The 22485-nt window shown below is 48.5% G+C and overlaps 1 protein-coding gene across 25 annotated transcripts in view; it reads left to right on the forward strand.

The window, feature by feature from the left end:
- R3HDM2 (R3H domain containing 2) overlaps nt 1–22485 on the forward strand; it is a 59508-nt gene that overhangs the window by 27998 nt on the left and 9025 nt on the right. For 12 of the 25 annotated variants that reach the window (XM_054806850.1, XM_054806848.1, XM_054806832.1 and 9 more), the window contains 13 exons: nt 4961–5159; nt 6318–6359; nt 8019–8105; nt 9527–9653; nt 10588–10666; nt 11442–11501; nt 12318–12458; nt 12853–12961; nt 14152–14247; nt 15760–15791; nt 15890–15943; nt 18701–18933; nt 21704–21915. In XM_054806850.1, coding sequence (XP_054662825.1) covers nt 4961–5159; nt 6318–6359; nt 8019–8105; nt 9527–9653; nt 10588–10666; nt 11442–11501; nt 12318–12458; nt 12853–12961; nt 14152–14247; nt 15760–15791; nt 15890–15943; nt 18701–18933; nt 21704–21915 — 1471 coding nt within the window. Of the gene's footprint in view, nt 1–4960; nt 5160–6317; nt 6360–8018; nt 8106–9526; nt 9768–10587; nt 10667–11441; nt 11502–12317; nt 12459–12852; nt 12962–14151; nt 14248–15759; nt 15792–15889; nt 15944–18700; nt 18934–21703; nt 21916–22485 lie in introns of those variants that run through there. The other 13 variants (XM_054806826.1, XM_054806831.1, XM_054806828.1 and 10 more) reach the window with 9 other exon arrangements.

Raw genomic sequence — 22485 nt, forward strand, 5'->3', positions numbered from 1 at the left:
ATAGAGCCCGTTGCCATGGAGCTGCGATTCTGATTGGTTGACCTGGAAGCCAATGAGCAAATTGTTTGTGAGAGCATCATCATTTAACCTTGCAGGAGGTACTTACTCAGTGATATATGATGCTAATACTAAAGCCTTACGCAGAGGGGTGAAGTGAAACACTCAGATACTGGAAAAAGGCCACTGCTTTCCCCCTTCCCTCTTACGGGCTGGTTTGTTGGTTTTAATTACCAGTTGTACCAGCAAACCTCCCTTGCCTGGGCCAGCTCTTCCTGTGCAGTTCTCCTCTCAGTGCTCAGAATTGACTTTGTCCATCAGAGCAGTATGGTGGGGACTGTCCTGCCTGCCAGTGAATCGCCAGCCTCAGGATGTTTATTTCTGACCCCTCAGAGCACTTCAGCTCTGCTTAGCATGTGATTGGATATGTTTTGTTTCTAAGTATGCTTTCTTTATATTTTATAACCAGCCTGAGGATGGAGAAAATCGCCCTTGTTATGGCTATGTCAGGGTTTCTTCTAGGCAGCAAGGCCCTGCAGCCTTCTCTGTTGCATTAATGTTGATGACCTGGGCCGAGCCTAAGGCTTTCACTCTGCCCTGTTGAATGCCTTTTGGAGTGAGTCTCAGAAAGCAAAAAAAGAATTGGTTAATAACCAAGGGAAGGAGCTGAAGGGGAAATGAGTCAAGATTCTTCTTCTTTGAAGCAAATTCTTAAGCCTGGTCAAAAAGGCTGTAAGCGTGTAAACTTACTGCTGTGGTCGTGGCTTGGACAGACACTGAGAAAGTGGAGCCCACTCACACTTGTTTCCTTTCCCCCTGAAAACTGAGAGGCAGCTTAACCCTCTTGTGTGGTGCGACGAACTACCTCAGATACCTCTGTCCTACTGCAACACAGGAGCGTACATGTAGGCAGCTACAGCCAAGCAGCCATATGTCTCCTTTGCACCCTCATTTAGCTCGTAGGAGCATGTCGGTACTCTGAGAAACAAGGCCAGGAAGAGAGTGTATTTAGCAGTAGGCTTCCTGCCTTCCCCAGATTTACTGTTGGATCCATCCTAACTGTAAATGCTGAAGTTTCTTGCTTTTATTCCCTGTCTGACCAGGACCAGCTGCTGCCTACGTTGTCATGGCTTGGCAGCTGCAAATTGCAGGCAGCAAGAAGGCAGCAGAGGTGGAATTCAGTGTTCCCCTGCAGGGTGAAGAGTGGGACGTAAATCTGTCCTGGCTACCCCTTCACCTGGCCCTTGGCCAGCATGCGCAGAGTGTTCACGCTGTCACTGCCTTGACTGGCCTTGTTACTTTGCCAACCTCCAGACCCAAACCAAAAAAAATCAATGGCAGCTCACCCGCCTTTCTGTTGCTCCGTTATTCTCTTTTCTGACACAGATTTTGTGGCTTCCCTAATGCTGCATCTACGTAATCTTTTCATCTCCGTAGCAAGGCACAGCTCAGTCCCACCCACCCCACCAAGTCCTCTGAACTTCCACTTTTTCTGCAAGCCACTGTCTGTCACAGCAGATCATGTCTGCCACCCCCTCACTGCATCCCACGTCTGTCCTGGGGGAGCAGAGCTGATTCATTCATACAGAAAGGAAACCTCCTCTTGAAAGCATCACTATTGAGAAGCACTAGCAGTGCACGTATCTTCTTTGAATTTTATGTGCAGGAAGATATCCTGGAGGACTGCTGTTAGGGACGGAAGCTTTATCAGGAGGGAGCAGCCCACAAATGTCAATTCAGTGGCCCTGAGTAGCCCTCTCTGGAAGAGGAGAGGGAAAACCAATGATACTCCCCTTGTTGTGATGCTGAAGTTACATTGCAGTATGATGAGAAAAGATCCTGTTACCCTTCTCAAATTTGACTGAGGTGCTTGGCTTGGGGGTAAAAACTTGTTATCGGGTGGCTGTTGCAAAGAAAATGAGCTGTACAAAACCTACTCCTTTATTTTAGCGCGGAAATTCTCCTTTTAGATAAGTGTCATGTGTGCAGTTCAGGTGCTTCCTCGTGCCTCCCTCCCTTCCCCAAATCTGCTACAGATCCTCCCAGGCCCCTGGCCTGGATGTGAGGCTGGAGCAGTTTCCTACAGCGTGGAACATTTTGGGGAGGCAGAGTTTACCAGCTTCACCCCCTGCATAATCCAGACCTCCCGCTACGGAGGCTGGCGTGCAAATCAAGCAAGTGCTCCCTTTTCCTTTCCTGACCTAGTTCCTGTCGAAGGCATGACAGCAGAGCACAACTCCCTCACGTGGGGGCTCACCACCCCATGCAGCATGCTTGCTGTAAACCTGGGAGTTTGACTGCGGTTCCTATTTGCAACTCTGCTGGGTACCCAGCCTGCCAGGGTGAAGAACAGACCCTTGCAGCTGGAGGATGGATGCCTCTGTGATTCCCAAGGGAAGGTGCTTCCTGCAGGGGTGCTCCAGGAGATGCCTGCCCGTGGGATCATCTGTGGCACTGCACACTGTCCTGTGGGACTGCCGGGAAGGGGTAGGGAGCAGCAAATGATCCATGCAAGGATCTGCACTGATTAGCATTCAGAATAGCAGATTAAGGTGCTCTTGCCCTCTCTTCCACCTGGTATTTGAGGCCACATACATGGTTGGAAATCATTAGTAGCCAGAAGGGTGTTTGCAGTACCATCTTGCAAGGCTAACATCACAGCAGAGTGCTCTCTGGTTCCTTTTCATTAACAAGCAGCTTTTTTCTGCCAGGAGCCACCAGTCTGGTTGTGGGACAGCATGCTTGGTACAGTGTGATGATGCTGGGCTGAAGGAGCCTGGCTCAGCAATGCAGCAGGATCTTGCCCAGTTATGTTTGTTCAGTATTGCCCCTCGGGTGAGAAGAGAGCCTCTGGCACCTCATGTCCTCGTCTTGATGCTTTCAGGTGTGCTATGTAGGAAGTTGCTTACGGAATTAACAGTGGGTTCTTGTAACCTTCCTGCTCCAGAATGAACGCATGTGAACAGCGGATGGGGTCTCCCAGCAGTTCTCTCTAGTGAGAAGTACCTTGTTTTCATACAGTGCTGGGATGTATCCGTTTGCCTATATCAACGCATAGAACCCACAGTCGCTCTGCTATGAATACGTGCATCTACCTTGAAAAATAAACTGGACAGTGCAGCCCTGTCAGCTTCATCCGTGCCAGCTTTTTTTGTTTTCCTTGCACCCTTTTTCCATCGATTTTTCTGGGGTCAACGTGGCTGTTTCCCACACAACCTCAAGTCCTTGAGTTAAGTCACTCTTTCCTTTCCTAGTTCTTCCATCTGTGGCTCTGAGCTGACAGCAGCGACTTTTATTGCTGGGGGAAGGTCTAGAACCGGCGATGATAGGTGTGAAGGAAGGCTAAGGGGACCGTAGCTTCCTCCTTTTGTCAGTAAATGTCTTGTTCTCTCGCTTGGATCCAGCACAGTGCTGGCATCTCCCAGACACGCTTGCTGCATGGTACTATGGTTTTGCTGGCTGCAGCCCTGCCACGGGGGTAACACACAGCATTTTCCATTCACCACAGGGCATCTGCCCTGGATGTCTTAATAAGCTTGTAACGAATTCTCTGTAAGAATCCATGAACTAAAGCAGTTGATTGCGCTCCCTTTCTGTATCTAGATCTGGAATTGATTCCAGTAGCTGCAATAAGAGTCAATTGCATGTTTTATGTTCAGCAGCCCCACGAATTAAAGGGGAATGAGGTTGAATTAGTTAATGAATATTAGCAGTTCCCATGCAGAGCCAAGAGTCAATAAATCTCTGTGAGATCTGACTCTTTTTCAGCCATGTTCTGCCAAAGTAATTAATAAATTGTTAAACATCAGCTGTGTTTACCAGTGCCTAGGCCTTTCGTTTGAGCCTCTCTCAAATGCAGGCTTCCCCTTTTCTTTTTGGAAACTTGTCTCAATGGGCCTGCCTTCATCCAGCCTCCTCATCCGTCATCGGGACGAACATTGGTTTCTGTGCGAGCAGTGTCTCTAGACAAATGTGTTTCTCGGTACCAGAATCCCTCCGCAGTCCTACATAAGCTGTTTTAGCCCTCACTCAAGTTCGTAGAGGCCTGCTTTGAGTTGGCCTAGAGGGCTGATGTTTCAATTCTAGACAATTGGTTTGGAATTAACACTTAATTTGATGAATGGCTATGTGATGTGTTCATTGCTCCTGTTTAAGACTGTCAGCAGACTGAGGCACGTGTTGCTGCCCTGTCTAGATTCTGCTCTAATGCAGAGGTGGTTTCAGGGGCTTTCTGGGCTACCTGTGTTCTTGCTAATCAAAAAGAAGCAATTAAATGCAACTTTGTCAGGAAGCATTATTTTTTCATCTTAATCTGTAATTTGACTGTTATTGTTTGACTCCCAGTTTTCCTGAAGTATCTAGCCATAGGCAGCTAGAGAGCAGATATCAGGGGTTGCCTTATTTCACAGGAAGAACCAGAGCAACATCTTGGCTATGAGGCTGTTTTCTCACTGAAGATTTGACTAATTGCAAGAAGTACTGGGCTGGGATTTGGGGGGGGGAAATGCAAATTCTGTTGTTGTTGTTGTTGTTGTTTTTTGTCCCGGGGCGGAGAACACCTCTGGTTGCTTGAGTTTATTTCACTTACTGAATTCTCTGCCTCTGGATGTTTGCTAGCATTAGGACTACCCTCCATCTCTCCCTCACATCCAGTAAGTTAGAGGGCAGAGTGCACTGCAGGACCTCTGTGTATCTCAGGCTCTGTTCAGCCCTGCCAGCACCTCCAGAGTCCTGGTGAGAATCATGGAGCTCCTGCAATGTCCCCGAGCGCCAGGCGCTGCAAGGGGCTGCATCCAAGGGGATGAGTGGGTGGGCTGTCATTGGAGTGCTTGGTTTGGGGTCTTTGTGTACAAGATGAGTTACAAGGAAGTTACAACCTACAAGTGCAAGAGCTCGTGTTCCAGATAGACACTTTCTCCACCCCCTGACTCCCTTCTACCCATTCTGTCACCTCTTCTGGCAGGTGCCCATTGCTACGTTGTAGGGCTCTGAAGATGTCAAACAGCAACACGACACAGGAGTCTTTGGAAATAATGAAGGAGTCTGAAAAAAAGGTGGTTGAGGAATCTGTGAACAAAACCAAATATGTATCCAGGTCACCAAGCAAGGAGGAAGTGGAGAAGGATGCAGGGGAGGAGGTCAGCGTGCGCCAGGAAGCTCAGGTAAGTGTGCAGACAAGTGGGTAGTCCCTTCAGGCAGCTTGCGGAGCTGGGCCCTCTCCTTCCACTTGGCAACACAAGCTAGTTGCTATCCCTTCTGAAAGGGGCCTAAGCCTGTACTTCCACCTCCCGAGGGGGTACCATGCAGTACAGACTGTGTTGTTCACAGGCTGCTCTCTTTCTCTTTGGCTGAATCTGTTCTGCTTAGAGTGGAATAATTTAAATATTCTTTGAGCCTGGGAGAAAATGAGGCTGGTGTGCTCCTGGGGGCGGTTGTGCTCAGTCCCCAGGTTCTAGTCCCATGGCTGTTACTTGCCTTAGTCCTTTCTTTGACCTAAGGATCACTTAATGTGAAGTCATCCCAGAGGGAGCTTGGTTGCAGGAATGGTGCTTGGCCATTGCTTTGCTGCTATTAAAAATGCCCAAATAGGAAATGAATGTTTTGGGATTTCATTTCAGCAAGGGGCGGGGGGGTGGGGAATAATCTGTGCAAGCATCATTTGGGGGGTACTGGGACTCATTCCTGCTGCTCTGCTGTCCTGTCACACGTGGTTTTGGCTTAGTGTTGAGCTTGAAGAAATGTCCCCCAAAAACAACCTGCTGAATACTTCTGCGTTTAAAGCTGGTGGCTGGCACCAGATTTGTTCAACCACTGCATGGGCAGACACCAGCATTGCTCAGAAAGAGCCTGACTTTGGCCACTTCATAGTGTGGAATGGGGAAAGGTTTCATAGAAAGCAGGGATAATAGATGACTCAGTGTCTCTTAAATCAGAGCAGCAGTGTGTGTCTCATGATCCACTGTGTTAGAACCCCCTTAGTGTCCCAGGAATGATAGAAGACTTCTGGTTTTCCCACTTAGAAGCATGTCGTGCACCTCCACCTGTATGCCCTGCGATCCCATGGTTGTGCTGGCTCTGTCAGAAACAGAGGAACTGAGTCTAATCCATGTGAAGTTTCTCAAGCTGTTTTTGCCCACCTGGGGCCTGACAGGACAGCTCTCCAGGTCTTCCCATTTGTGCATGCTTCCATTGCTGTCAGGTAGAGATTTTTTTCAGAGTCATTTTAGACGCTCAGTGTTGTGCTGCCTTGCATAGTAAATACTATTTACAGTGTACACATTCAGATTAAGCTTCTTACCTTCTCTTTCCTTTCTTCACAGAGGCGAACTTCAAGTCATGGACATGCCAGAAAAAGAGCCAAGGTACAGCCTCTTCTGACATCCCATTCTTCTTTTCGCCATTCAGAACTGAGTTGTGAGCCCAACCATAGGGTCGTACTCTCAAGTCTTTCCTGTCTCCAGAAGCAACATGCAGCAGCACGTGGTGGTTCAGCACACGCTTACCCGTGAAGGAACTGTTTGCTGCTATTAACTGCCGCACTTGTCCCCTGTCCAGAGCCCAAAACGCCAGAAATTAAATTCAGAGGTGTCACTGGAGGGACAGGGCAGTGCACTGACCTGTTACACTCTCCCGTTAAAAACCTGAGTTGAGTATAACTGTCTCGTTGCACATAAGGTCTCTTTTCTTCAGGGAATATCACATTTCCTCCCATAATTATGGCACGTGCATGTTAGTTAATCCAAAACTTTTGCTATTAATAAGCACCAGGACACCACTGTTCTAGAACGTCATTTGTAGGCAAAATCTTGGGGTAAAAATGCAGCCATTGTGTGATTTTTTTTTAATTTATTTTTTTTTTACCTTTCTTAGCCTTAACCCCAGTTTTTCTTTGCAAAATGTGATAATTACTAAAGCAGCTTATCAGAAGTGGCCATGAACTTTCCAGACTTGGCAGTTATAGAAACACAGCATAATTTAGGAGTCCATCTAGTCCAGCTAGGATTCATTCCTATCAAAACAGGGTCAGCTATGACAACTGACTAGGTTGTTCAGGGCTTAATTTTAAAACTGTGATTGGAAGGGCAAAGGTTTCTTCCCCCCCCTTTTTTTTCTTTCACGAAAGTTCTAACCCAAATGAAGACAGGTTCTGCCCTGAGGCATGGGAGAGAGGGGAGACCAGTTAAATTTGTAACAGGAGTTCTACCTGGGGTTGTTTTTGATGAAAGTAATGTACAAAAGAGATGTGCTGCTTGTGACCTACAGAGTGTTCAGAGAAAAATATTCTAATGGTTCTGTTTGGTCTTAAAAGCCAGGACTCTGTGCAGTACACAAACAGGCTGTGATTCCAGGTCCTGCCCTGTCCATACCTAGGGCAGAATGTGTCTGTGCACCTCAGCCCTTTCTCCATATTGTTGATCCTGCCTGGGATCTCATGTGACTGGTTGATAGATTTCTTTTTTTTTTTTCCCTGTTTGTCACCCAAGTGAGTCAACTTGCCAAGAGTCCTGAAAGTGCAAGTTTTATTTTAAGCATTTTCTCTAAGCACTACTACATTACCCAAAATAACCAAAGTCATCAGGTCAGACAGACAAGGTGTAAATGGGATTACAGCCTTTTAATTAAGAACAGTAACAATCTTCACATCTTAAAAAACAATAAAATAGTTGGTTGCAGCTATATCCTTTGTTAGTGGTTTTAGTTCTTGCCAGGTGAGGAGGGGAGAGGCTGGAATTACTCTGGCTGAGAAGAGTGCATGAATTAAGGCAGTGAACTTTCTTACCTAGATTTTGGTTGGTTCAAATCCTAATCAAAGCCTGAAGGAAGAAGATAACTGATTTGCTCTAGGACTCCAAGCCTTTGTATATTCCTGTTTGCTGCAAGTAGCTGGTTTGGTAGTCCTTCTTTTTAGCAGTTTAATTAACAATGACTGCATGACTGGCTTGGTAATGCAGCAGCATGAACTTAAATGTGTGTGTTTTGGCTGAGGTGTCTTAACTATACTCTTTCTTCTCCTTCTCCAGTCTAATTCAAAGCTTAAACTGGTCAGGAGTTTGGCTGTATGTGAAGAATCATCTAGTCCCTTTATGGATGGGCTACTGGAGTCCCAGGTAGGCCTAGAATGAGACAAGCTGTGGAGTCTGGAAGCCCAGAAAATCCACATCTTGCTCAAAGTGATGTCCTGTCCTGGGCTTCTGCCTCTGAGAGCCAAGAATTTCTCACAAGAGGCTGCTTTTGAAAGAAGCGGTTATGCCTGTGAGCACTGCTCATGTGTGTACAGTCACAACCCTTCTCTTACGAGGAATCATCTGCATCAACTCATTGGGCACCCACAACTACTCAAGTTGTGCAGGCTCATGCCCCAGAAAGTGGATGGGAATTCACCTTCACAAAGGCCCTGGGGTTTTGGCCATGGGAAGGAAGTTCTTATGTGAGCCCTCTCCTTGCACCTCAGACTGCAGTGACCGGAAGCAGCCAGCTCACAGAGAAGTGATAGGCAGTGCTCTGCAGAGATGATCCTCATCTGTGGTCACTATGGGCAGTGACAGAGAAGCTGAAGGTGGGCAGCAGTCAGGGAGGTGCTGAGAACCTGGCTGCCCTGGCAAGAGCAGAGGGGTTGAGCTTTCTCTGTCCACACAAGCTTTAGAAGCATGGGATGCTGCAGTGTGCAGAGATCTGAGCTGTCTCACTGTAGGTCAGGTTGGCCTCTAAGCCTTTCCACTCTTGAGGCTGCCAGCTCTAGAGGCTGCTCTTCTGTCTTTTGTTTGGGTTTCACTTAGAACTGTAGGGTCGCTAGGAGGACTTTTAAAACAACCATAAGCACACATCATGGTGCCATGGAACCGCACTAGCGTAAAGGCAGAAGGGTGGGGAAAGATCAGGTGGCACAAAAGGTAATGGTTTTATAGTCGGTTTGAACTTGAATTTGAGAAGCTCATCATCTGACGTTGCCTTTGACAATCCTACTGGTGTTTAACATTTCCTCCCATGGAGCAGTGAATTCTCAGGCCATGCTGGGCAATTGCAACTTGAGAGAGGAGGTGAAAAGAAACATCAGAAAGCCCCATGTGGCACAGGGACCACTCATCACACCACACACTTTTTGTTGTGTTTTCTTCTCGTGCCCTTTCTCTTTCCAGGTTAGACGGTAGAGTTTTACTGAAATGGTGCAGGACCTACCTCACCTTAGGCACTCCTGAGTCCAAAATGTAATAGCATTCTATCAGCTTTGAGCAGGGAAGCATGTGACTTAGATTCTGAGGTGATCCAGGCAAGGCAGGTTTTCAACAGTGACAAATGCTGTTGTGAGTCCCCCCAGAGCCTGCCGAAGGCTTCTCATTGGGAGGAGGGTGGGGGGGGAGAGAGACTGCTTTGCTCTCAGAATGGGGCCTCTTATGAAACATCTCAGATCCGCGGCCTGAATGCCTTGCCTTTCCGTGATGCCTTTCTCAGCCACCAACATCTCCAGCCATGGCAGGGGTTCCAGGGACTGTCCAAGTGACTCAGACCAGCCTGGTTTGTTTTGTTCCAGGACATCATTCAGTTGCACGTTAGCTGCCCCTCTGACAAGGAAGAAGAAAAGTCCATGAAAGATGGGGCTGAGAAAGAAGAAAAAGACAAGAATAAAGAAAAGGCACCAAGGAAAATGCTGTCTCGAGGTCAGGTGCTCATTTGAACAGGGCAGATCCTGTCTTACCCGCTTTGAGGATTCTGCTGGCCAGTGCTACAGTTGGAAGCAGAGCAGTTATCTCTGCCGATGACTGTACAGGAATGTATGATTTTTATAACATCTGGAGCAAACCATGGGGAGGGAAGGGAAGGGAAGGGTTTCTCTAGATTGGGATGTGCCCCAACAGACTTGCAGAGTCTGTTCCTGCATAGTTTATAGTGATCTGGTGGCTTCTTAAATGTGCAGATGCAAACCCAAGAAGACCCACTGTAAAGACTTTTGCTTTCAGCTTAGATTTGATTTCATAAAACCTGCCACAGGTGGCAAGATGTGAGGTTGCAAGAAGGTGAGCTAAGTTTCTGTTGTATGATCCTGCGTGTATGATTTTGGGGCACAGAAATGGCTAAAAGATACACACTTATTCTGGTGAGCAGATTGCACTTGAAATCCTTCTACAGACAGCAACTCGGTGCTGGTGCAGATTCAGTTTCACTTACTGTTTTTTCTTTGATTGCTTTTGAATTAGAAAGGGTGCGGGGAGAGGGGAAGAACAGGTCCAGTGGGGCTTTCCAGCTAAATAGCTTGTGGGATCAAAGGTGCAGAAGTTGCTTGTACAAAAGTATGGTATACTGCACTTGCAGGGGCCTCCTGTAACAGCGTGGAATATCCTGAGTGGTTGGTTTTAGAGGCAAGGTTTCCTTCCATGAGCTGATCTGATATCCCTCTCTCTAGCATCCTCCTAATGGGCCTTGTGCTCATTGTGCCTTGTCGGTAGCATACTGACAGTCCTGCTGCCCTCAGGGGAAAGGGAGCGCAGTCCCTGTTTTACAGATTGAGAACATAGTGAGACACAACGCCTCTTCCCTTCAGCCTATTCTATTGCAGTGTTTTGTTAATTTGTTCTGCTGCTGTTGTTGTTTCAGATTCCAGCCAGGAATATACAGACTCCACTGGAATAGATTTGCATGAATTTTTAGTAAATACACTGAAAAAAAACCCACGGTAGGTCCCTAGTCAGTAAAACATCTTGCTGATGGAGTGAAGGGAGGGAGTACCTGGTGACCGATGCTTCTTTGATTGACTCTTAAACCCATGGTGTTTGTGTGCATGTGTATATATGTATGTATGTATTCACATTTCCTGGGAGGAGGGGGGGACTACAGCAACTACAGAAAGTACCTGAAAGTGTGTTTTACTTTTTGGAATTCAGAGAGTGTTACTAGAAGTGGGGCTGTGTAGAAACAAAAAGCACAACTGTAATTTTATATGCTGCAGTCAATCAAAACATGTAATTGTGTATTACAAAGAGAGAGAAAGAGGAAAAATAATTTGTTTGAATGCAAGCAGTAAGGAATCTTGATTGCTTTAAAACCCTTTCTATAAATGATTGTCAGATATCAACCTCTAAAGGAACTGCTGCTGTGTCAGTAATAAATGTAATCAAGCCAAATGCTGGCATAGGAATAGCAAAGCTGGAGTCTCTACCAGTGGAGCTTCCAGCAGAGCAGAGATTCGATATTACCAAAAGCCAACCATTGTTAGCAAAACAACAACTTTAAACTGAAAAAAAATTTAAAAAATCTGGCAATTAATTTACTATATATGAAAAAAATGTGGAGTTCTTTAGTTCATTCCTGTGGAGGATATGTGAAGCCTGGTTAATAGTGTTGCTTGCTCCAGGTATTTGTGACTTTTCTCTGTTTCAGGGAGGGAGGTACCAAGCAGAGAAAGTTGTGTTTTGCTGTCTCTAAAGGTGGCCTTTTTCTTTTCTTGACAGGGATAGAATGATGCTACTAAAGTTAGAACAGGAGATTCTGGAATTTATTAGTGATAACAAGTAAGTGATCATCAAGTTTGTGTCAAGCAAGAGAGGTTTGTAACTTACCATTTAGGAGCTTGTGCACCCAGGGAAGAAGGGGAGTGTCTTTTGGACATGCTGATTAGGAGCCTCTTCTCTTGTACATCCTCCATCTCCTTTTGTCCATACACAAGGTTTCTGAGTATCGTATTGATTTGGTATCAATTGCATTCGCACCAGATCCACTGTGAAGGGGATTAGTGCCATTGTGCTTCTCTTCCTAGCGTAAATTGGCTGTGGAGAAACTAGGAGCAGGATTCACATCCCAGAACGTGAGATAGAATAGGTGTCTGCAGCAGAGCTTGCAAACTTCTTTATCTAATAGGATCGGAGAAGTCGCAGTACAAGTACTAATTCTGGCTCCTGTTCCTGCTTAGAATCAAACGTGCATTTCTGCACAAGCTGGTCTTGTTTCAGGAAAGGCCTGTTCAACTTGAGCCCTTGACTCAGCCCAACTCTGGCAAAGCAGTGTAAGCCCATGCTAATGCTCAGCATGAGGAGCAATGCTTGAATCGTGACTAACTGCTTGGAGAAGGTGGCACGGTCTGCGCTGGGATCTGGTTAAAGCATCTCTGGCCTTGATCACAGACTGGCAGGGGTTGGAAGGGACGTCTGGAGATCATCTAGTCCAACCCCCCTGCCAAAGCATGATCACCTAGAGCAGGTTGCACAGAATCATATCCAGGCGGGTTTTGAATATCTCCAGATATTCCAGAAGATCTCTCTTTTGGTGTCAGATTATCATTGTCTGTTTCAAGGCCTTCTAAATTCTAATGTTTTCTCCCCTCTTCTTAGCAATCAGTTTAAGAAGTTCCCTCAGATGACCTCATACCATAGGATGCTGCTGCACCGCGTAGCTGCCTACTTCGGCATGGACCATAACGTTGACCAAACCGGGAAGGCGGTCATTATCAACAAGACCAGTAACACACGAATGTAAGAGGGAGGGAGGGAGGGAGAACAATTGGGCTGGTATCTCCTTCCCTTCCTTGCACAGTGCTATGTGACCCCAGACACGGAGCCCTGGCATGGTCCAGAGCAGGATGGATTCCACACCACATTTTTTTTGCCTCCATAAGAAGGGCAGGTCCCCTCTCTAGAAGAGATGAGTCCTTCTCTTCCTGTCCTAAGTGTATGTATTTGCAAGCCCTTCCTAGCTCCCTTTCCGTCTTGGAGAAGGGGCAGGAGCTCTAGTTGCCCTCAGACAGAGGAGAGATTTAACGCAACAAACATCTTTGCACATGCCCTCGCTCCCTGCAAAGCGCTGGGTTTATGAAGGCAGTTCTATGCCCATTTCTGCCCTTCTGACAAAGGCTGGTTCTTCCTGCAGCCCTGAGCAGAGGTTCTCTGAGCACATCAAAGATGAGAAGAATGCAGAGTTCCCGCAGAGGTTTATCCTAAAACGAGACGATACCAGCATGGACCGAGATGATAATCAGGTAAGAGGTGGCAATGGGGTATCTGCATACTTTGTGAAAGTCAAATGCAACTTTTCTAAGATGAGAACAACTCGAAATTTCTCTTGCGTTTCCTGCAGCAACCTTCTTTAATAGAAGCTTCCACCCCACCCAAGCAGCAGCATCTAGATAAATCATGAAAACTGTACAAAATACTGTGGAAATGCATGAAGAATTTGTGTGGGTTCTATGGGGGGTACTTTTCTGTACCCTGAATACTGACTGGTGGCTGGGCCAGGCTTTAAGTTGAAGCCTTTTGCTAAGGTTTCCTTGGAAATGCCCCAGAGCTGAGTGTTGCCAAGCATTTCTCCCACCCCTCCACGGGGCTTGCGGCGAGTCAAGCTGTGAAGTCATCAGGACCTCGCAGTGCTGCTGGAAGGAAACCGTCGACAAAATGAAACACTTTGAGCTCAGCAGCTTTGCCAGTCACGGGAACTAAAAACCCTCCTGAATCTCTGGCTGCCTTCGAGCTGTCATAAGTGGCACCGCACCCATAACGCAGGGCTAGCTTGTTCATCTGTGGCTGTTTTCCCAGCCTGTGTCAGACAGAATCTTGAGTGTCAAAAACAGGGCAAGAGACAGGAGACCTCTTCACCAGGGATCTCATGCTTTTTGCTCTTGTAGCTCCCATCTTTCCATCGCCCCAACATACCACTATCCCTTGCTTTGGGTCATGTTTCTGAACTTAAGTTGTCAGGATGGGGAGCTGGTCATTGCAATCAGTATCGGTTTCTGGTTTCCCCGTGGTGGCACTCTGCAGGTGATGCAGCTACCCATGAAGCACAGAATCCATGACTGAGCAGGAGTTTGCTGTGTTGACATATGCTCCAAAGAGTGGCCTTTAGCTTTTGACCCCTGGGAACAGACTGTCTTCCAGAAGCACATGGTGATATTCCTGATCTGTCCTTTCCAAATCAAGCAGAGTTCAGGCAGAGTAGCTGTGCTTGATCCAGGAGGTAGAGTGCACTAAGACCTCCAGGATGTTCATCCCTAGACCTAGGTATCCAGAAGGTAGGTTCAAAGGCAGAGGCTGTGTCATTGCATCCAGGCATTGTGCGCACACACCGTAATCCACATCCGCTTACACTGCTACGTAAAAATATCAGCAGCTGACTGCGCCCACTGCTCCCATTGGCAACTGCTGACCCGCTGAGATGTGTTTGTCCCTTCAGATCAGACTCCCCTTGCAGGATGGGAGGAGGAGCAAATCTATAGAAGAGCGAGAGGAAGAGTATCAGCGGGTCAGGGAGCGGATATTTGCACGAGAGGTAAGCTTGGATGACTCCCTTGCCAGGTACCCTCCTGGAACTTTGTGGCAGAAGGTGTCCTTGAGTATCCTAAGAAGTCAGATGTCGTCATTGCCTTTTCTACAGATTTCCTAGTGTTCGTGGTATCTACCATTGAATTCCAGCTCCTCGCAAAGATATCTAAGACATTGAGATAAAGGAGCCACACCTCCACTCCCCACTCTGCTCTCTCCCTAAATTGCCTGTTTCAGGGGGCAATAGACATGTGGGGACTGACAGAGGAGGCAGGTCTGCTCCTTGCTGCCCAGCAAGATTATAAGCTTATGCAGTGGTGGTTCTGGGATGACTAGCAAATCAATTGATCAACCTGAAAGGAGCAGCAGCTGCCTCCCCCAGCTTCTCTCCAGTGCTGCAGCTTTGACCTCCTGACCAAGCAGTACTGGCCTTGGAGTATCAGGCTCTGTGCCTTTACAGGATGAATCTGGGCAGTACGTTTAGTATCTTATGAAGTGTCCAGCTTGGTTATTGCTTCCTTGAGATCTCTGGTCCCTACGTGGAACTACTCTAAGCCGGAGCTGTGTTCCTTGCTCACGTCTGGCTCAGAGAGGCTGCTGTGCTCTGCTGTTTGAGTACTGTCTGCCAGCTGGAGGCAGCTCTCCACGCTGTGCCAAGTGGCAAATGATGGAATCAGGGATGATTCCAAGTGCCCATCTGCCGTGGATCGTGTTCAAAGTCCAGCTCCTTGCCTGCTGCTTTTGAGCATCTTGGGGACAACGCCTTTCATTTGTCCTAATGGGAATTGCCGTGTGCCTGCCCAAGGAGGATGTGAAGGCAGCCGCTGTGCTGAGTCCCTAGTGAAGTCTCCAGGCTTCAGCTGATGACTCTCCAGCCAGTTGTGATCATGGACGTGCCTTACATGCACAGGCCCAAAGCCATCCAGACGCGTTAGCAAGCAGCTCTACCTGTAGCCCTGGACTAGAGCAGGTGCTGTCCCACGTTAGCACAACACTGGGTGGGCAGGTACTTACCCTTGCTCTGTGTTCATGGGCTGAGCCAGTGCGTTGCATCTGACTTCCAGAGGTAGGGGTGACTATTGTGGGCTGGGCTGGCTTTGAGCCCTCTGCCTTTTTTTCATGGCTCTGATAATTGTGCCTGCATTTAGCAAGTGAGGACCCTTGTATGTCTGGCCTTTATTGTTCCATTGACCAAGCTACCATCAAAGCTGTCTTAGAGCAATGAAGTAGGGAGTCAAGGACTCAGATTTGCAAACTCTTGAGAGATCTCAGGGTCACAGGTATCAGGAAAGGTTCCTGATGGGCCTGGATGGAGAGCCAAATGGGACTGGTGCGCAGAAGGCTCAGCAAGACTCCTGAGTGACCATGTAACTTGTGCACAACACAAACTGTGTCAGAGTCCCATACTGGTAATGCTTTGCTCCTCTTTGCTTTGAAACTGCCTGGGTTTGTTGCTTTCAAAGTTACTAAGTTTCCCTTTTCTTTCCTTCCCATCTCCATGTCTTTTCCGTGCTTCCAGACTGGCCAGAATGGGTATCTCACCGACAGCAGGTTAGTACTGTTTATCAGACGCTATTTGTATCTCTGGCTTTCTCTACGGAGGACTGCATGACTTGATAATGATGCTTTTTTCTGATGTTAACCGACAGAATCTCCAAAGAAGGCTTTTCTTCTAGTTCTCACAAACGGAGGCAGATTTTTAGGTATCTCTGTGTGACTTATTTTGTACATTGTCCTGCTGAGTAAGTTTGCCCCATGCATGGCTGCTTGTGAAGTTATGGAAGTTGTATTTTTTGCAACATCAATTTCTGAGTCCTTTTTTGCTGATCCATCAATTAAAATGGAGGGGTGGAAGGTGGGGAATGGGGAAGCCAGAGGATTCCAGCATTTTTCAAACCATTCCACCTCTTGTTTCCCAAAAGGATAGGAAAGCCCCTGCCCTTACAGTGACAGGATCAGCAGCCAGATGAGGTGGGGTTCTCCCTAATCCCTGATTATAAAGGTTGGATTACTGAATGGTGGCAATGAAGGGTCTCAGGCTTCCATTTCAACCAGAGTATGCTGCAGAGGGCACTGGGAACGTGTTTGAGCAGCATTTTCTTGTTAAGTAGTTTTTCTGTGGATAAAAGGGCTGGAAGGATGGAGTTAGCCTGACGAGTCACCTTGCACAGACCCCTGCTGCAGGAGGCTGCTGAAGGTATGAGGATAAAGAACAGGACGAAAATGGAGAGACCCTCATGCCTACTGTCTTCTCATTTAATAGCCAAAGCTCTAGAGATGAAGCATCTCTGTGTTATGAACAGGACAAGAGGATCTAAGTGAGTGTAGGAACAGCTTTGCCCCTCTCCTCAGTCTGTCACAGGGCTCAGACTGTCCTTGGAGGGACACTGTCATGGAAAATCAAGTGTCCTCAGCACAGTTACAGGGACTGCGTCCTGGAGTCTGCCTGTGGCAGTGGTGGTCAGGGCAAGGGGTGTAGTTTTCAGATCAGCCATGGGGCTGTAGTAAAACTCACAGAATCCCAGACTGGTCGGGGTTGAAAGGGACCTCTGGAGATCATCTAGTCCAACCTCCCTGCTAAAGCAGGATCACCTAGAGCAGGTTGCACAGGATCGCGTCCAGGCGGGTTTAGAATATCTCTAGAGAAGGAGACTCCACAACCTCTCTGGGCAGCCTGCCCCAGTGCTCGGTCACCCTCAGAGTGAGGAAGTTTTTCCTCATGTTTAGATGGAACTTCCTGAGTTCCAGTTTGTGCCCGTTGGCCCTTGTCCTGTCACTGGGCACCACTGAAAAGAGTCTGGCCTCATCCTCTTGACACCCGCCCTTTAGATATTTATAAGCCTTGATGAGATCCCCTCTCAGTCATCTTCTCCAGGCTAAACTCACCCAGCAAGTGGCAAAAAACATTGCTGATGTGACTGCAGCTTTAGGAGCTCAGCTGCAGCCAGGGCTACGCTAGGAGCTTTTCTGTATGTCGTGCCCAATCCCTAAAGAGCTCGGCTAACCTGCTGTCTTTGTTTTGTGGCTCCCATGGCGGGGAGAGGGAGGATATGTGTGCCTCGGGACCGTTTTGAGCTCTGGACAAAGATAGACAAGCTCTTGAGGAGACTGAGGTTCCCTCAGTGGTGGTGCTGGAGATGTCTGTGTGAACTCCAGAAACTGCCTTCAAAGCCCGGCATACAGAGCAGTACAGCTGTCCGTTTTGCTCGCTTACAAGCAAGCAAGTATTAATGCTGCTGAAGCACGGATCTGATTGCAGAGAGCTCTCTGCTGGTGGACGCACTTGGAAACAGGCTGTAGTAAGGCTAATGAAGAAGAAGGCATGGCTGAAGCTGCTAGGGCAGTGTGGTAGTGTGCCTGGAGTTTGAAGAGCATTCATAGAAAAAGCAGAACCATTATGCTGCTGGGTTAGCAGTAACCAGCTTGAGAGGGATCTGGATTCTTAGGGAACCATAGTTTGCAGCTGAGTCAGAACAAAAGCAATGATGTGCCCCTTCCCTGCACACACAAACACTGCCCCCACCTTTCTGAACTTCCCCAGGAGCAGCCTTCAGAGTTTAGGTTGGAGAGAGCTCAAGAGCTTGACAGTGCTGCTTGTTAGGTCAACTGTAATTTGGGGGTTGAAGCTGTGCAGTCCAATTCTGTCACCTCTTTAGGGATATAACCATTCTACTGGTTTCTAAGAGACATGTTTTGTTTGGCTCTCGCTTGCTCCCAGCAGCCCAGGACATCACCTCAGAAGTCCCTCCAAGCCTATCTTTTCCCCTCTGCAACTGCGTGGAGCTGCTGCTGGGCTCAGCCTGCAGCGTTACATGAGCATCTCTTCCAGTGTTGTCTTCCTCACCATTCCTCCCCAGTGAAGGCCCAGGAACTCATTACTGTGGTTATGGTCCTTGGTTGGGCTGATAAACCAAGCTCACTGGGATGCCTTGCTGATACCCCGTAAAGTCCTGCAGTGGCCAGACTTCGCCTTAGGCTAAGGGAGGGTGATGAGTGGGAGCACAGCTTGGAGCATAGCAGTATTCCAGCATGTAGCGGTTCCAGCTGGGCAGAAAGCCTTACCAGGGCTGGTGTGGAAAGCGGTCTTGCAAGATCACGATCAGCCTTGTCTCAAGGCCTCTGTTCTGAGACAAGGAGGGCTTTAGCAAGGGATCATGCTCTGACCCTGTTGGCATCTCTTCCAGGCTGGGATCTGGCTAGGGAAAAGGGCCAGGAGCCAGCTCTCGATACACACCAAGGAAGATCAGCAGTGACTGGGTCTTCACAGTGCATTCCCGAGAAAGCTGTGGCCTGGGGGGTTTGCTGCCAGATCCCTATACAAAGTGCCGATGTGCCTTGTCACAGAACCAGCTGCTGACTGGGCTCACCATCCCGGTGTGGCAGCACTGATGCAGCACCTGCAGGTCCTGCTGCAGCCCCTTTCTGCTGGAGGTGCGGTCTAACTCGTCCGGTCTCTACAGGGGCAACCGGGAGAGTTTGAACCGGGCCTCGGGCAGCCGCCAGAGCAGCACAGAGAGTGAGATAAAGTCACTGGAGCCTCGGCCATGGAGCAGCACAGACTCGGACGGCTCCATCCGCAACCTGCGACCGCCTGTTACCAAAGCCAGCAGCTTCAGTGGCATCTCCATCCTGACGCGGGGGGACAGCATCGGGAGTAGCAAAGGCAGCACTACCAGCAGGACATCCCGAGCAGGTACTGCAGTGTTTCCCCTGCACACCTTCTGCCAAAGGACACCAAGCAGACAGGCTTTGGGCGGGGGGACTGGAGCTCATGATACTCCTCTGGTCAGTGACTCTGGTTAAAATGGGATATGGTTGGCATCATCTGAATGTGTTCAGTACCTGGGCAGGGATGTGCCAATTGGTTCATCATCTGCTTTTTCAATACTCGCTGTCAGATCTTCCTTCCCTTTAGCAGAGTTATCCAAGACAAAGGATGTTGTTTAGTGCCATACCCTGGAACCCAAGCTACCAGTTTTTTGTTGTTTTCTCTCCCCTGCTGTGCTGCAAGTTATGTTGCCATTCCTTTCTGCTCCCCAGAATTCCTTGCAGCCCTAAGGAGACTTAGTCGGGGTGAACCATCTGGCACTCTTCATTGCTTTCCAACAAAGGAGGTCCAGGGAAGGGTGTCACCAATTAGTCTATCTCATCAGATACACAGTCTATCTCATTAGACAAAGACTGTGTTAATTGGTATTTGCCTATGATGTTCTCTCAGAATGATTCACTATACTATGAGAGCAAACATAACAGCAGGGAGCTGGGCCTGCAGCTCTTCAAGAGGTGTTGAATGCAGCTCAAGGTTTCAGGACCACCAAAGGGAATTAGGATCGCAAGTCTCTTTGCCTGCTTCAGATCAGTTCTTCCTTTTCCATCTAGGTAACACAAAGGGTAGCCCTTGCATGGAGAATGTTATTGTGGGGCATCGCTGGTAATCTGTTACTGACAGTGGCTTCCTGAGAGGATGTGCTGCACTTGGCAGGGCACCAGCCCTTCTATCAGTGGGGAGCAGAGGCCTTTATTTTCAACTGACTGCTTGTGAAAGGCACTTGTGGAAGAGGCAGCGCAGGCCTTTGCTCTCATTTAATGGGCCAGTGATAACTGAGGAGCCATATGGGAGCTGGTTACAATTGCTGTGCAGTGTTGTCTCACTGTCTAGCTTCCTCTGTTCTCACTGGTAAGCAGCAGGACCCCAAATGCTTGAGAGCTGTTGTTTTACTGGGGAGAGGAGGCAGATTTGTGCTTGTGGGTGACTAGACTGCTCCACAAGAATCCTTTCAAATAAAAGGGATGGATCTAAAAGGCAGCCAGGCTGCTGTTCTAGCACCCAGGCTGGCTTTGAAAACCACACATTCATCTTGCAGTTTGAAGGTACCTACTTCGTCTCTTGGGACCCTGTTTCCATTGTGCTCAGGGCTGCACTTATTCTGATTATTGCAACCACCTCCAGGACTGATTCATCAGCTGATGGGAGCAGTTATTTGAAGATCTGTCCCAGCTGTGTGCAAAAGCAGAGCAAGAGAGGATCTGCTTTTTTGCTCTTTCTGTATTTTTCCTCCAGGTCTCCCCTGGGAACAGAAGCCAATTGCTCTCCAGCTTGATATAATGGCGAGTGATTAGAAATGTCTTGGGGAGGGGGGGAATAAAAAAAGCAAAGGAATTTTCACTTGGGGGGGAACTACCACCCTCCATATCCTCTTGTTTATTATGTGGGGGAGGAAGTGCTTAGGACTCTGGGGCTCTTTTCCCATCTCAGTATTCAGGCCCTGGGCAACTGTCAGCAAAGTATTTCCTTCTTTGCACCATGTGGCTCCTTAGCAGAATGCCTAAAGATTAGCTGTTGAAATGTGGTAGAACAGAAGCAGAATTAGTTAAATAGCAGCTACTGGGCATCAAGCAACAGTTTCACAGCCCTTTTATTTCTGGAAGTAGGGCTGAAATGCTGAGGAGCGTACTTCCCAGCTGGGTGCCCTGCAGCACGTATTGCACTGCTTCCTAACGATTTTTTCTACCATGGGAAGGATTTGCTTTCAGCCTGCCACCCCCTAGCCTTTTACTCAAAAGATGTGTGTGTGCTAGGTCTATGTGGCCATGAAATAGGATTCCCTCAGTCCCCTCTGGGCAAGCACTCAAACAGATCACAATGACATATTAGTGTCCGAGCAGGGGCTGTAGCTGCAGAACTGAGCTGTGACTGGGAACAGCTCTCCAGCTTCTTTCCAGAGTCTGGTTTATGATAGCAGGTTCTGCTATCAACAGCCAGATTTGTCTTCCCAGCAGAACGCCCATGGCATTTATAGAATGGTGATTTCCAGACAAGACAGAGGGCACATCCCTCCAAAGAATATTTGCAACACGGACGTGTTTTTACTACGCTGTGCCAATCCTGCCAGCACCTGCACCAAGCATGTGCTGCCCTGTGGGCAGAGGCCAGCTAGTTCATCATCTGAGCCTGGCATTGACCTTTTAACTTCCTGCAGTTCTGAATAGCGTTGAAGGTTTACACAAACAGCAACTACTTGAGAGCTGTGGGTGGGGACCGGTGTGTAGGCTGTCACTTGGAGTGAGGGTGCTAGGTTGGGGTCAGGGAAGAGAGCATACTCTTGGGAATAACAGCTGTACAACTCATGGCCATAGTCTGGAACAAGAATTGCATCCTGGTCTTCCCTGTGTGGGGCAGGGCATGTATGGGTCAGGGGGAGGAGAAGATGCGGTGACCAGCTGTTGGAGGGTCAGTGTGTGGACAGGGACATAGAGAGGAGAGAGGTACAATCACTTGGAGTCCTGAGGGTGTCAGCACCTTGGTTTGCTGTGAAGCAGAGGCAAACTAGTGACTTAGCCTGCAGCTTCCTCACCCTGTCCTCCGTGGACGCTCCCATGTGGACAGCAGAGAATGTGATCTGGTAATGACAGAATCTACCCACCGCCCTCCCCATCACGGAATCAATGTTTTTCTCTCCCAGGTACCAACCCTGCCATGCCTTTCTCTGTTCAAGGTTTGGTACTAGGTGCCCCTGAAGCATGCAGCCAATCCCCTTCTTCACAGCCCAGCCGTGGCCTCCTACCCTGCACAGCCCAGCAGCCGCAGCCGCCCCAACAACCACCACCACAGCCCCAAGGACTTCCAACTGCAGCCCAGCAGCAGCCAGCCATGAGTAACCATATGATGTCCCAGGTGAGTTCCTGTGCACTATTTAGGGCTCAGTAAGCTCCTTGGGCACCCAGGAGGGAGGTGGAAGCAGAGCTGGCATACACCCAGGCTGCTCTGGACTCACAGGTGCTCAGTGGGTTTTGGGTGTCCGCACACTTGCTACCTGTTGGGGAGTGACAGTCCCTCTGTGCTGTTGGCAGAGAGCAGGATAAGGTTGGGGGCCTTGGCGTGCCTGAATATGATGCTGTGCGACATCTCAACTTGCCGGCCACTTCTGTGTATGCTCAGGCCAGCAGCCCTCCTGGCAAGGGATCTATAGCCCTTTGCTGAGTGGCAGAGTTGTGTTCTGGAACCAGTTGCCCTCCTGGTGAGGGACTCTCACAAACGGTAGTTGGGTTTCAGCTCCCCAGTGCTGAAATCTCATGGCTGGTCATCTGATGTCCTGGGGAGAGGCAGACCTGGAACTGTGCCTGGGTGTATTCTCCAGACCCTCCCCAAGTTAAACCCAAGTGGTGTTCCACAGCCTGTAGGGCTATTTCTGAGGATGGAGCCCTCTGGAAAGCCCTCATGGCTGTCATTCCTACGTACTTTTTC

The sequence above is a fragment of the Grus americana genome, chromosome 31 (assembly GCF_028858705.1).
Source record: "Grus americana isolate bGruAme1 chromosome 31, bGruAme1.mat, whole genome shotgun sequence".
In the NCBI taxonomy this organism is placed as follows: Eukaryota; Metazoa; Chordata; class Aves; order Gruiformes; family Gruidae; genus Grus; species Grus americana.